The sequence below is a fragment of the Furipterus horrens genome, unplaced genomic scaffold (genome assembly GCF_987537825.1).
Source record: "Furipterus horrens unplaced genomic scaffold, mFurHor1.1.pri manual_scaffold_1, whole genome shotgun sequence".
NCBI lineage: Eukaryota > Metazoa > Chordata > Mammalia > Chiroptera > Furipteridae > Furipterus > Furipterus horrens.
In genome coordinates, this window is record NW_028327171.1 from 82,618,145 (window position 1) to 82,633,238 (window position 15,094).

At 38.7% G+C, this 15,094-nt stretch overlaps 1 protein-coding gene across 1 annotated transcript in view; it reads left to right on the plus strand.

Moving 5' to 3' along the window:
* The window catches only part of IMPG2 (interphotoreceptor matrix proteoglycan 2), a 71,348-nt gene that overhangs the window by 37,197 nt on the left and 19,057 nt on the right, over positions 1–15,094 (plus strand). The window contains exons 9-12 of the mRNA XM_090257430.1: positions 4,030–4,088; positions 6,187–6,207; positions 10,956–11,200; positions 14,851–14,936. Coding sequence (XP_090113556.1) covers positions 4,030–4,088; positions 6,187–6,207; positions 10,956–11,200; positions 14,851–14,936 — 411 coding nt within the window. The remainder of the gene's footprint in view (positions 1–4,029; positions 4,089–6,186; positions 6,208–10,955; positions 11,201–14,850; positions 14,937–15,094) is intronic.

Here is a 15,094-nt window from a genome sequence, read left to right on the forward strand (position 1 = left end):
TAGATATCGTCCAACAAACTCTCTGAAAAACATCTCCAGCAGGGATTTTATGAGGTAGGTAGCTGTTGGCTTGAGGTGATTTGAAGGTAATGAAGGGTCTGAGCCTACCTTGCAAACAGTTCCTTCTCTGGCCTGTCTCTATGTCCCTTCTCCCTTTACCTGGAACAAAATGTCTACCCATAGCCATGTGTGGACCATCTTTGTGTGGAGCAGCAGAGTCTGGGGGCGAGTCTCCGAAAGGTCCTCTCACCAAGTTTACTACAAACGGAACGGGGCCCTCTGACTCTCTCCCTTCAGGGTACAGTCATAGGGATTGTTCCTTCTATATTATTTCCTAGGTAAGATTGGAAGACACACAGAGAAAAAGCCTGCTTGGGGGATTGAGGTTCGGGAGCTAGTCTACTTCTTTTTTTTTTTCATGAGGTGAAGAATAAGAATAAGATAAGCTTGGGACAATGCGAGGTATGACATCAGTGAGGGAAAGGTCAGGCTAGAAGACAGCCACAGTGCCACAGTGTGCACACAGGGTCCTCACATGCTGCTTCATGTTCTCTAGGCTGCTGGGTGTCCTGTTTGCTAACAGCAGCCATATGGGCAAGTGTTTCCATTTCACACACCAGGCCCAGGAGATTAAGAAACTTGTTCATGGTCATTTCAGCTTTTAGTAGAAGGGGGTAACAGATCTCCACCTTCTTTTCAGAGTGATCCTTTATGTTGTACAGAGTCCCCTTCACTTTAATTCAGGTGAGAAGTTGTGCTGAGCCTTGCAGGTTTCCCAGTCCTGGTTCTAGTTCTAAACTATTTATTACATGTCAGGGGAAAGAGAAGGAGGCATGTAATTCAATGGAAAGAATATAGGATTCGGTGTTAAGAGGGATTTTGGGTTGAATAAATTCTGATTCAGTCACTCACCAAATGCATAATCCGGGGTAAGTTAGTTGACGTATGAGAGTCTCAGTTTTCTCATCTATAAAATTGGGAAAATATGTACCTCTTGGAATTGTTGCAAGGATTAGAAGTAAGATATTGCAAAGCACTAAGCACATAGCAGTCACTCAATACGTTGTACCTATTGTTAATTTTGATGTTAGTAAAGTAGAATGTCTTCTTATAACTGAACACCTGTATATGAAGGATTAGAATATCTGTTTGTGCTTAGATTCAAGAGGTGGCAAAATTTAAAATAAGATGAGTTTAGTGATAATAATAATATACTATTATACAGCATTTTGCAGATAATGGAGTACTTTCTGCTACATTCATTTTAATCTTACAAAAGCTGATGTGGTTGGTGAATAGGGCAGCATTAGTTTTATGAAAGATATGTGCACAGCCACTTCCCCACCAAAAGCAGCTGGGACTTTATACCTCAGTCTTCAGATTCCTTGTCTTGAGGAACCCATCCCTGCCTCCATCCTCTAAGAATTATAGCACGATTCTCTTCTCAGAGAATAAACAAGGCAAATTATTATACTTAAAAAGTTGCATGTGTTTGGCTTCTTTATTCTTAAGGCATGAAGATATTCAAAAACCAAAATTTGTTTGTTTATTTCAATTATAGTGGCATTCAATATTATTTTAGTTTCAGCTGTACAGCTCAGTGGTTAGACATTTATATAACTTGAAGTGATCAGCCTGATAAACCTAGTACCCACCTGGCACCATACAAGTTATTACAATATTATTGACTATGTTCCCTATGCTGTACATTACATCGCCATGATTATTCTATAACTACCAACTTGTATTTAAAAAAAATTTTAAGTATATTTTATTGATTATGTTCTTACAGCAGTCCCAATTTTTATTCCCCTTTGCTCCCCCTCCACCCAGTACCCCCTTCCCTCCAGCAGTTTCACCCCCCTTTGTCCATGGGTTGTGCTTATAAGTTCTTTGCCTTCATCCTTTCCTATATTATTCTTTTTTTATTTTTTTATTTTTTTTTATTTTTGGTTTTTCAATTACAGTTGTCCCATTTTTCCCCCATTTCTCTCCCCCACCCAGCCCACCCCCTCTCCTGCAATCATATCCCTCCCCGTTGTCCGTATCCATGATCCTATATTATTCTTAACTTCCCCCTGTCTATTTTGTACCAGCTGATTATGCTTCTTAATCCCTGCACCATTTCCCCATTTCTCCCTTTTGCCCCTCCCAGCTGATAACCCTCCAAATGATCCCCATACCTATAATTATGTTCCTATTCTGGTTGTTTGCTTTTGTTTTTATTTTTTAGATTCTGTTGTTGATAGTTGTAAGTTAGCTGTCATTTTAATGTTCATAGTTTTGATCTTTTTCCTAAAGTTCCTTTAATAATTCATATAATAATTGCTTGGTGATTATGCACTCCTTTAATTTTACCTTGTCTGGGAAGCACTTTATCTGCACTTCCATTCTAAATGATAGCTTTGCTGGATAAAGTGATCTTGGTTGTAGGTACTTGCTTTTCATCACATTGAATACTTCTTGCCAGTCCCGTCTTGCCTGCAAAGTTTCTTTTGAGAAATCAGCTGATAGTCTTACAGGCACTCCTTTGTAGGTAACTCTGCTTTTCTCTTGCTGTTTTTAAGATTCTCTCTTCATCTTGAACCTTTGGCATTTTAATGGTGCTGTTTGGGTCTAGCTTGTTTGGGACTCTGTGTGCTTCCTGGACTTTTATGTCTATTTCCTTTGCCAAATTTGGGAAGTTTTTCTTCATTATTTTTTCACACAGGCTTTCAATTTCTTGCTCTTCCTCTTCTCCTTCTGGCACCACTATGGTTCAGATGTTGGCACGTTTAAAGTTGTCCTGGAGGTTTCTAAGCCTCTCCTCACTTTTTTCAATTCTTGTTTCCTCATTCTGCACTGGTCGACTATTGTTTTCTTCCTTATGTTCCAAATCATTGATTTGAACCCCGATTTCCTTTTCTTCGCCTTTGGTTTTGTGTGGATTTTGATTTGTTCCATTTAGCATAACCTTCACTTCTTCTCTTATTCATTTGCCGTACTCAAACATATATGTCAAGCCTGTGAGCCTCTTTATCACCAGTGCTTTGACCTCTGTGTCTGTTGGGTTGGTTATCTCCTCATCATTGAGTTCTCCCACTGGAACCTTGACCTGCCCCTCTTTCTGTCTCCTCAACTTGATAGCTTTCTGTGTTTGCATCTGTGTCTTAAGTAGGGTTGTTGCACCTGTTACGTTGTAAGGGATGGAGCCTTAGGTATTCGTCAGTATGGATGGGGTGATGCATTTCACCATGTTGTGGCACTTTATGTGGGGCAGCGGTCTGAGAGGGAACAATGCAGCTTGCCCAGCGCTCGCCCCTTTTTTCCCACTCCCATATGCAACTGGTGCCCCTCTAGCTGTTGTTTTGTGATGGTTTGTAGAGTGGGTGGGTCTGTGGATGTTCTGGGACCATGGGGGCCCTCTAAAACTGACTCTGCTGAGAGACCAGCAGTCTCTTCCTCCACCCCAACCCCCATTGTTTTTCACAGTCAGAAGCAATGTGGCTTTATTTTCCCTGGCACTGGAACTGTGATTGTGGGGCCTGGTCTGGGGCTTTGGTTGCTTCACAGGTTTTTCTCCCTACTTTTAAAATGTGTGACTGCACTTTCTGCTGCAGCCACAGCCACAGCCACTGCCCTGCACCGCTACTGCTGCCACACCTCATCCTACCTGCCCCCACTCTGTCCCTCCTTCTGTCTGGATGAGTATTTCTTCTTTAGTTCTTCATTTGTTGGACTTTCATGCAGTTCGATTTTATGGAACTTCTCATTCTCTTTTTTTTTTTTTTTTTTTAGGTTTGAGATAGTTGTATTCCTTCTTAGTTGTGAGGGAGATGCATCATGTTTACTTACACCTCAATCTTGGCTAGAACTCCTGTTGTGTTTATAACTTTATCAATAACTTTCTGACCCATGTGTATCTGTTATGTATTCATGCTTTTAATGGTTGTAAACAATGCACTTTATATTCTTCTCCTAAAAGCATTATTTTCTACATCTTTTTCCACATTTCTGCATTGTTATACATTTTATTTTTATTTTTAACAGGTTGAAAATGCATTTACTGGGTTGCCAGGCTACAAGGGCATCCATGTACTTGACTTCAGGTAAACAGACTAACTCTAAAAATGCATGTTTAGTATCACTCTTTATTTCACATGCAATATCCTTTTGTGTATATTATATACACAATAATAATTCAAAATGATTTGAATGCTGTATTTTAATGCTATTTCTGGTAAATTTATATTATTCTAGTATTCAGGTGAGGAAACTGAGTTACAAAAAGGCAAAATAATGTATTCAAGATCTGTGTACTAAATCTTATAATAATAATATATACTTATTCAATAATATAATAATATGTACTAGATTTGTAGTTGGGCCATGGTAAGAACTTAGGAATTCATGTCTCCAGCTTGCTGCTGACATGTTACACTGCTTTTATTTGGCACTGAGTGTGCCTGAAGTCAGATTGGTATGACTTAGTGGTCCTACTAAAGCTTGTCAATATTTCACCAAGGTGACTTTGAGGTCTTGGTGTAAGGCCACTCTGCATTCACCTTCTTTTCAAACATAATAGTTCTGAGTAAATCAGAGACCTCTTTTGTAGAAGACATTCCTTCCCTGCTTAAGACCTGCTGCACAATTGTGAACATTTATTGAGTGAGTACTTTGCATTTTTAGGCCCTTCACATTCCTGAGTTCACTTAATCTCCAATCTTCTCAGAATAAACAATATTATTAATACTCATTTTACAGAGAAGCAAACAGGTTTAAAGGGATGAGATTTGAACACACAGTCAGTGAGCCTGTAAATTAGCTTGTAAATTTGAAACAAAGTGGCTGACTTTATAGCTCTTGCTCTGAATCTCCATGTATTCGAAAATTTGGAGCATTTAGGTAATTACTGTGGCCCAGCAGTTGGTTGCAGTGGAATATGAGCAGCGCCACTGTGTAGCCTTACAGCATAATTATCAGTGTCAGTGTCTTAACTCCGTCATATTCTTGTCACAACTTCTGGGTTGACCAGAAAAAACAGCAACCACTTACATAGCAGTTGTAGTGTACTAGGCTTTCTATCTATATTAATTCATTTAATCCCAATAGCCATGCTATGACATAGGTTTTATTATCCTCATTGCTTCTGATAAATGGACCAGAGCACAGGGAATTTAAATATTGCAATTTATCTAAGAACACTCAGATAATTGCTGGTACAAGGGATAGGGCAAGCATAATAATTTGACGCTCAACCAACTCTCACACCATGACCAATCTCTCCAGGTCAGCCTTAGCATTTTTCACATAATACTGCTGTGACTAAAGCTCATCAGAGAACCTGTGAGTTTAAGGCCTTTGGGGACCTCTCTTACTTAGCAGCACAGGAAGGCCACATAGCCTTTGGAGTCAACTTACCTGGGTTCAAGTCCTGCCTTTGGCACATCTGGCTGGATGGTTTTGGGTAAATTACCAAGTCCTTAACTTTTCATTTGTATAAAAAAAGACAACTTACCTATTAATCCTGCTTTATTAAAAAATAATTTTGAAATACTTTTAAGTAAATGATTTAGCTATTTTGTTTCTCAGTTTCTTTATCTGTAATATGGGGACACTAATGGTCCTTAATAAGTCTTAATGAGGATTAAATGAATTAATTATTGCAAAATGCTTAGCATAGTCCTGACACATGGGAAGTTCTTAATAGAACTTAAAAGTGTCTGTTACATAACATAAATAAATATTAAAGGCTATGCAATATCCTATAGGTTAGTCAGTCCTGATCTTTTCCAACCCCTTAGAACTTTATTGTGTGTCACCTGATTTGCTTTTCATTTATTTCAATACTGCATAACACTGTGTATCTCCCCAAAAGTGTTCTAAATTTTGTTAACGCCAACTACTGGAGTCCCCTGCTGATATACTGAAAAAATTCATTTATAAAGATAAATTTATATGAATTCTTTTAAAAGTATTTTAATAAAGTTTAAAGATAGTAGACTATTTATTTTAAAATAGAACACTTTCCCCACCCTTGCTCACTTTCTTAAATTCATAGGAATTTGTCAACTTCTGATGCTACGCATGCATTTTCATTTAAAGAAACATTTCCAAGGAAATATATCAAGAATTTGTACTTTGATGAATTGTGTGACAGATATAACTGTTTGAATCCTGCTTAACACTTTCAATTTTTATTTTCAGGTTCCCCAAGGAAAATGGCAGGTAGGGTGCTTTTTGGTACTTTCTATGCTATCCAATGAATGAGGAGTTAGTTTAGAAAATATGGTAGACCTAGGTTCAAGGGAGCATGTCTCCATTCTTTTATCACTTCCAATATCAGTGTTCATCTTCGTACAGATCTGGGGGTGACAAAATGTTTCTGATAAAGGTCAGATAGTAAATATTTAAAAATTTTCAGGCCATATGGTCTCTGTTGCATTTATTCAACTCTGCCACTATCAAATGAAAGTAGATACAGGAAATACATTGAAAACAAATGAATGTGGCTGTTTGAATAAATCTTAATTTATGGACAATGAAATATAAATTTCATATAATTTTCACATGTCACAAAATGTTCCTCTTTAGATTTTTTCCAACCATTTCAAAACATAAAATACATTAACTTGGTGACAGGAGGTCGGATTTAACTCATAGACAGTGGTCTGCAGACTTCTCTTATAGACTGATAACTGACAAGTACTCTTAAATAGAGGGTGGAGCAGAAGCTAGTTTACAGTTGTGAGTATGTGAAACAGAGTTCCTTCTTGTATTGTTATTTACTAATTACTGTATTATTTTCCATAGAAACAACTGTAAACCTACTTTTGCCCCACCCTGTATTGAGTTACACTTAGTTTAAAATATGAGTAAGAACTTTCATTGATGTAAACACTTTCAAGTATGCTGTGCATTCAATAATATAATCAAAAATCACTAGAAGTGGTAAATGAAGGGAAGAAAGCTGATCTCTTTAAGAGTTTATTTGCAAAAACAGCTGATCTCTATAATTTTTAGAAGTAGCATTGTGAATAGAAAAGCATAGTCAATACCCCTTGTGAAGGTTGCTTGTCATTATTTTTGCCTTTGGATTCCAAATTTATTGAAAATTTACTTTCTCTTGGAAGATTGATAAATATAATATAGAATTTATGAAGTATATTCATAGGCTAACTATGGGCATGTTTAGAGATATAGTAATGCTTCTTCGTTGTAATACCTTATATTTGGAAAGGGCTTTCTGACTTCTTCATTTTCATTTATATTATTTTAGCAGGTATTCACTAAGTGCCTACTAATTAGGCAGACCCTGTGTCTACACAAATTAGTAACTGTTGGCATCCATCGTTTAGGACCACAGTCTAATGAAAAATACTTTCAGAGATATGTCAGAGTACTGGTTCTTTTATTTTTTTCATTTTACTTTTTTATATCCCTGTGAAGTAGTGAAAATGAGAATTAATATTCTATTTTGGTGGTGAGGAAATTTTGCCTCAGAGAGGCAAATTAATTTGCTGTAAGTCATATGACTAGGAGGTATCAGATATTTTGACCAAGGTAATCAGAATTTGGGTTTCTGTACTCAAGTATGTGTAGACTGCTCTGTGTGTATATATAATGGGCATATGTGTTGATGGTCTATACCAACCAAAAAGCCTGATTGTTCAGTTGCTGCCCTAATGTAGGTGATTGGCATGAAAACAGCCCAAACTTTCATGTTACCCTATGATCAAAAAAATAGTATCTGGTTACTGAGTGCTAAGTCCTCTCTGGGAACACAGATAGCAATCAATATGAATCCATTACAATTTCTAGGTACAGTTTCCCAAACTGTTCAGTATTGTCAGGTATTGGGCAGTTGATGAAATTTATTCATAACTTTTTGGTATACTTTTGTTCTGAGCTGTGTATGAATGAATGTGTGGCACAAAAATAGTCTATTTATATGAAATATAATCTCTAAACATTTATAACTATTATAAACATAACAACATATTATAAACATAAACATTTGTATGCATATGAAATCTTCTATTTGCTTTGTACCCCTTTCATGATGCACACATTATTTTAAGTTAGACAATTGAAGTGAATCAACAATGTATTTGCCTGGTATACACACTTCAAAAATTCAGCTCCAGACTTTGTAAGTGTGTATCTTCTTCCTAACAGAAGTTCTGTAGAAGAAGGGATATCTGAGTTTCTCTGAAATATCTTTACTTTGATTAATCTCTGTCTTTTTAAAGATTTTATTTATTTTTAGAGAGAGAGGAAGGGAGGAAGAAAAAGAGAGGGAGAAACATTAATATGTGGTTTCCTCTCCCATGCCCCCCATTGGGGACCTGGCCTGTAACCCAGGCATGTGCCCTGACTGGAAATTGAACTGGTGACCCTTTGGTTTGCAGGCCGGTGCTCAATCCACTGAGCCAGGGCTATTTTGGTTAATCTTAAAGGGATGAGGTTGCAATACTTTTCCTATTTAAAATGTGCACCTGTCAAACAGCCAACAAGGGCATTTGAGGTGAGAGAATGAGAAAGGCTAAATTTCACCTCTGCGTGATTGAAATCTCTGGAACTAGCTGTCAGACAGAGAAATTTCCTCTTTGAAGCAGCTGTTTCAGTCTAGTTTGGAAGATGAAAGATGATAGATGATGCATAGTGGTTGGTTACCTTGGACTTGTCAGTGCAGAGAGCCGGCACAGCTCTCTTCAGTCAGACAGTGTTTATCTACCAGTGTGCATCCTGCTTCTTATGTACTTCCTCGGCCTCCTGGCTGTCTTCCATTCTGTCGCCATCTCTGTACTCCATGTGCCATGCCAGAACTCAGTCTTTTCTGAGTCACAGTAAAGTGCTTGGCTCCGAGAATGGTTTCCTGATACCTCAAACATTTCCTTGAGTTCTCTTTCCAGGATAAAAACATGGTAATACATTGCAACATCTCTCTGAGGATTTTTATCTTCTTTAATGAATTTATCCTCACAGACAAGGTAGATAATAATAGAAGTGTTATTTTTAGATGTTCAAGGGAAACATTTGAGAGACACCCTTAATTTTACCAGTAAAAAATAAGGCCAGTAATCTAGCTCAGACTGCCTGATTTACATAGATTTGTTGATCCAGGAGTATTTCTCTTGATCTTCTCCATATGATATTTACAAGTCATGCAAGGCACATCATAGACTCCCAGTGAAGTCTTGTCTCTCCTCTGATTTTCTTATGGCCCAGAAATGAACTAAAGTGCTAACTGGTACAGCCTTTTCTTCCTCTACAGTTTTTCCTTATCACTGTTTCCTGTTGTAGAGCCATGTTAACCTGTTAATGTGTTGTGCAAAGGCCCCAAGGAGAAGTTCACCTTTCTGCAGATATAGGGTTGGTGCATTTTACAGAGCTTGGGAAGAGCATGCACATGTTCACAAAGCTGTGTTCTTGCTATGAAATAATGCCTCTAAATCATTACTCAGAAGACACAATGGTATGAAGAAAATATGTATGCTTTTTAGGGTAAAACATTACTCTTTCATACTTAGACACTAAAAATCCTTTGGATTAGTCAAGAGTATCACACACTGTCATTTAAGAGGTATAAATTCAGTTTTCTTATCTGCCTGTATTAGTGAATACAGTTGACCATATGTTTTTTCATTATTTTCAAATATTTTTATTGAACTAGCGAGAGCTAGGCATTGTGCTGGATGCTTGGGACACATATGGTGTAGTTAGTTTTGACCAGTAGGTGGCCCTCTTACTGTTTTATTCTGCATCGGAGCCATCATTTGATTATTTTAGCATATTTTACTGAATTTATTTCTCTACAAAAAAAGATCAGGAATTAACAGGTGAATCAACATATTCAGACATGAAAAATTAAGTGGTTGAGGGACACTATAGATGACAAGCAGATGTCTTATCGTTTAGAGCAGCAGGTATCAAAATGCTATTACCAGTTTAAAGTGCCCAAACCACCCCATCAGAAGTGGCAGCTTATCAGATTGGGAGGAAAACCTTACTGAAGTTTCTCAGTGAGACAGGGAATTCAGAGAGGCCTGGCTGCTTGAATGGTAGGTGAAGGATGTCACTTTATGGTGTCCCCTGTAGTCCAGAGTGTGATATGCAACAAGCAGGCCCAGGGCAGGTCCAGCACTGCCTGTGCTCCGAAGGAGAGGTCTCTTAAGATCAATTTATGCTTACCAAACCACAAAACACATTGCATGCTCTAGGATGCCAATTGATCTATTTAAAGCGAGAAATATATCTGCCAATTGACCAGTTATTACATTAGCTGGCTCATGCATTCTTTTCCCGCAGGAAAATCTGTATGCAGTTATAATCGAAAGTCCTCTTTGCAGACTTGAATCAGAAAAAGGAAGTTGGTGGTTTTAGTGGCCAGTACCACCAAGCCATGCTAGCCTGTTACAGCTGTCTACAGTCTAGGGATCTGTCTTATGAGGAAGCCACAATACACTGGTGAGAAGGATTCCACTCAACAGTAACATACTTGACTAATTCCCTTTTTCCTAGACTTCATTAGACCATTGTCATTATGTTGATACTTTTTCTTTAGGTATGTAAATACCTTGATTAGGCTGCAGTTTTCTTTTTATATCCAGATAAGTTTAGATTTCTGTTCATTTAATAGGCACTGGGTGCCCCTCAATCCTAGATACAAAGCTGAACACTGGGGATAGAAACTCAAGAAGAAACTGAAAGGCAGTCACTATAAACAAAATCTTTTTACAAAACAGCAAAGGCTATAATCAAGGAATATATAAGAATAAATAAGTTCAGAGGTAGAAGCACTTAATTTTTTTTATACTTAGATTTAGGAGTCATTTTGCTCCTACAGGATGGTGATGGAACCAAGCTTTTTGAGACTCTCCCTCTAGGTCTAATGTTTGTTCTCCCTGGGTTCATAGCTCCTTCCTTTGTGCTTCCTTAGCAGGGCCTAATCTGTTCTCTCTTTCCATCCACAGTGGCATAGTTGTTCACTATGCAGTTACCTTTAATGGTGAGGCCATCAGCAATACCACCTGGGATCTAATCAGCCTTCATTCCAACAAGGTGGAGAACCATGGTCTGGTGGAAATGGATGATAAACCCACTGCTGTTTATACAATTAGTAACTTCAGGGATTATATTGCTGAGACAATGCATCAAAATTTTTTGCTGAGGAACTCCTCTTTGATTCCAGATCCTGACTCCCTTCAGCTTGTCAATGGTGAGTTTGATACTGATCATGAAGTCCTTGTATAGTTTTAGTTCTTTTTCTAGCATGTGCTAGTGGAAACTAATTTCCATAACTATATTTGGTTCTGAGCATTCCCTGGACCGCATGAGATAGGAGCCATCCTGATATAAATGGCGTGTTAGCCATGCAGTTACTTGGGATAGATTAATCAAGGGCTCTCTGGAATATTGGTAGATAGAGGCTACTTTTTGTGGAGAAAAGCATGATAATTAGAAATAGTCTAGAGATATAGAAGCAAAGAATAAGAAAAAGTAGAGTAGTACCTGGAAGTATGACTTAAAACAGGCAATAGTGCTTCCTTGGCAACCAAGACAATAACTCTCCAGAGGCAAGTCAGCTGAGAAAGGCTCAATAGCCAGACAGAGTGCAGGAGAGGAAGCAGCTCAGGAAAGCTGATGGAAGACCATGGTCAAAGAAGAACTGATGCTGGGTGCTGGGCAGAATCCCAGAGAATCCAATACTAAGTTTGAATTCAGATAGCTGTAGATATCCAGTCAGGGTACAAAAGCAACAGGTGGATCTGGGATCAGTAAGGAGAGGCTGACTGCTCTGAATTTAGAGGATAAAGAGTGAACTAGTCAACTTGGGCCTAAAGCTTGCTGAGTCTGGTTACCAGTGTGCAAGAGCTTAACTCATTGGAAACATGTGGTCCTGTTAACTTAGTTGTTACTTCATGTTTACTTCTCCACAATTTCTTCCTTCCCTTCCCCCATTCGTCCCTCCTTTCCTCCCTCCCTCCTTCCTTTCCTTTTCTTTCCTTCTTCCCTCCCTCCTTCCCTCCCTTCTTTCTTTCCTCACCTTGGGATATTTTAATTGATCTTAGAGACAGAGGAAAGGAGGGAGAAAGACAGACATTGATGTGAGAGGGAAACATTGATTTGTTGTCTCCTATATGCACCCCTGACCGGGGATCGAACCCACAAGCTAGGTATGTGCCCTAACTGGGAGCTGAACCCACAACCTTTTTGTTGCATGGGATGATGCTCCAGCCAACTGAGTCACCCAGCCAGGGCTACTTCTCCATGATTTCTTCACTCAGTAGTTTAACTTTTAATATGTCCAGACTATACTTTACTGAAGTAACCGCATAGGAGAAGTACCAGATGCCAAGGAGGAAAATCCACAAGTGAGAGCAATACTAGCAAAGACACATTTTTACAGCCTCTCCAACTGCTACATATCTTGAAGGGAAAAGAAGCCTCTATTTTTAGCCAGCTACTACCTAGGCTCTGTGTGTGTGTGTGTAGATAAACAAAAATAGACACAAGGGAGAAAGAAAAGAGAAAAAATTTTGACTAAATTTTCCTACGTATCAGTTTTTACTTCCTAAATAAGGTGTTTTTTTGTTTGTTTGTTTGTTTGTTTTTAGGGCTAAGCTAAAACTTGAGTTACTTTTTAGTTATTTTGGCTGCTGAACATCTGATATCTCTTTAATGCAACAGTGTGCTGAGACAGAGCCACAGATTAGCCTGGATTTTATATGGATTACATAGGAGTTTAAGGAGGATAGTGATATGAAGCCATCAATTCTAAAACACTAGGGAACCTTTGTATTTTAGAGCAGTGTGAGTACCTTGGGCTCCCTTCATTTTAGAATACCTAAATAAGATAAAATAGTGAAAAGAGAAGAGGCTTATTGTAATCTGAAATTGCAGAAGTTTTCTTGGCAAAGCTAATATGGACTAGCTGGGAGCTCTTATGGAGAAAGCATATAGGCAGAAGGTTCCAGGAATCTAGGTACTGGGATTATAAAAAAGATATAGCTAAGAGGTTATGACCTGAGGGAGATAGGAATCTAGATTGAGTAGAAGATGCAAATACCAAGGTCAGGTGGTAGAAGAATAGCATGAAGATTAAGGTGTGCAGTAAGCAAAGGGAGGTTGTTTAGGAAACTAAATCCGCTAACAACATAGCAAGGTCTTCCTTTTGTGAGGAGCCTGGGGGTGGAGTTTCCTCCTAGAAGGTGTCCTAAAAAAGATGTCAACAACCCTCTCAGAATTTCAAAGCAAGTTCACCAAAAACTTTAGGATATCCAGTACCAACTAATTCAGGTGTTCGGACCTTTCATTAGATGTACATTTCAATTACTCAGAATTTTGTTCCTAAACTCTACTTCTATCGTCAAGCCAAGTTCAGAGTTCTGAATAGCTCTAACTTTCTAGGTAATTTGGTCATCATCTCAAAAGATATGTTCATCTTGATCTCCTAGTGCTTGTTTTCCATAGAAGACAAGATAACTATATCCAAAACTGAAAAAGAGTTTTGAGAAATACTTAAACCAAATAGGGTTTTTGGCTTCTGATAGATTTTTCTATGTCAACCCAGTAGTAACACGTGAATAATGAGAGATTCTGCTTCTGTTTTCCAGCTCACCCTCCAGGCAACCCCTTCTTTTAGTTTCTTTTGATTCTCTCTCCCCTTTAGGCAAAATTAATTTCTCCTTGGTCTGTGTTCCCATACATTTTATATATGCCCTTCACATCATTTTATAATTTGTATTTATCTCTGTGGCATATGGCTTTAGTAATGTTTATAGCCTCAACTTCATCCAAGTCTGTAGTAACTGGAAAGGATTGAGTAAATTTTTGTTGAATCAAATTATACAATCTACTCCTTTAACTGTTCCTGGCTGGTTTGGCTCAGTGGATTGAGCGTCGGCCTGCGAGCTAAGTGTCGCTGGTTCGATCTTCCAGTCAGGGCACATCAGAGAAGGAAAACTCTGACTCCAAAAAACCTCCGCTGCCTTGCGGCATACCTCTTCAGGGGAAAGGCTAAGGGAGTAAACCCCGACAGAAAATCCGGAGCCGGAGTCCCTAAGGCGGTTTGACGTTGTAGTCAACACCGGCAACTCCTGCGGCGCACCTGAAGCCAAGCTGTATTGACTCCGTCTTTCCCTTGGACCCTTCAGCTGCGAAGAGAGGGGGGGTCTGCTGCATGGGCAACAGCAGACCCTCCATATCACCCTGCCCAGGCTCTGTGGCTTCAGCTTCACTGGAGAGGACCCTCCAGCGTCATCGCAAGATGTCGATTCAGCACGGGAGGAGACAGATACCGTGTCACTCCCGAGTCGGACTGCACAACCATTCTCGGCGGTGCAGATAGACTCTTAAGAAGCTACACCATCGTCTCTTGAGACGGACGGCTGCCGACGACTCCTTTAACTTTATTGCTCTTTAATGTTGGTATAGTGACAAACTCTCTGGTTTCCTAGCCCATTTTTAAAGATACTTTTGCCAGAAAGGAAATAATTTTGTATAATTTTTCTCCATTGTTATTGTTGACCAAATGCATTGGAATTTCAGTTCAACTTTCTTATTAAAATGAAAAAAAAATCAATTTTTAAAAACAACTGCTTTATAGGATTCTTGAAAAGAACAAAAATTGCTTGAGAAAGGAGTATCCTAAATGTAATAATGGGAAGAATCTTTATGTTAGAGTCTTATGGTACTAATATAAGTAAACTATCTGTATAAAGTAGCAAGCATTTTCTAAGCAAAACTGCCTCATCTGTTCTGCCCAAATCCAAACTGTAAAAAGGAAGAAGTTGTTTGGTTGTACTTGAACCTCAAGTACAATAGTGTCTCAATTAAAAATGTTCTTGAATACTGTTTTTTCTTCAGTGAGAGGAGTTTCACTTCCTCAAACTGAAGACCTAGTTTGGAACACCCAAAGTTCAAGTCTTCAGGCAACCCTGCCCTCTATTCTGGTAAGTGTGTTTCTACATCGTAGCCTAGAACCAGGCCCTTGAGCTTCTCTTCTTTGTAACCTCCCCTGCTTACTCAGGCATCACGGATCTCCTGAGCTGTTCCTTCAGATATTCTCTTGCATCATCCCTGGAACATTATTCTTAGTTGTCAGCTCATG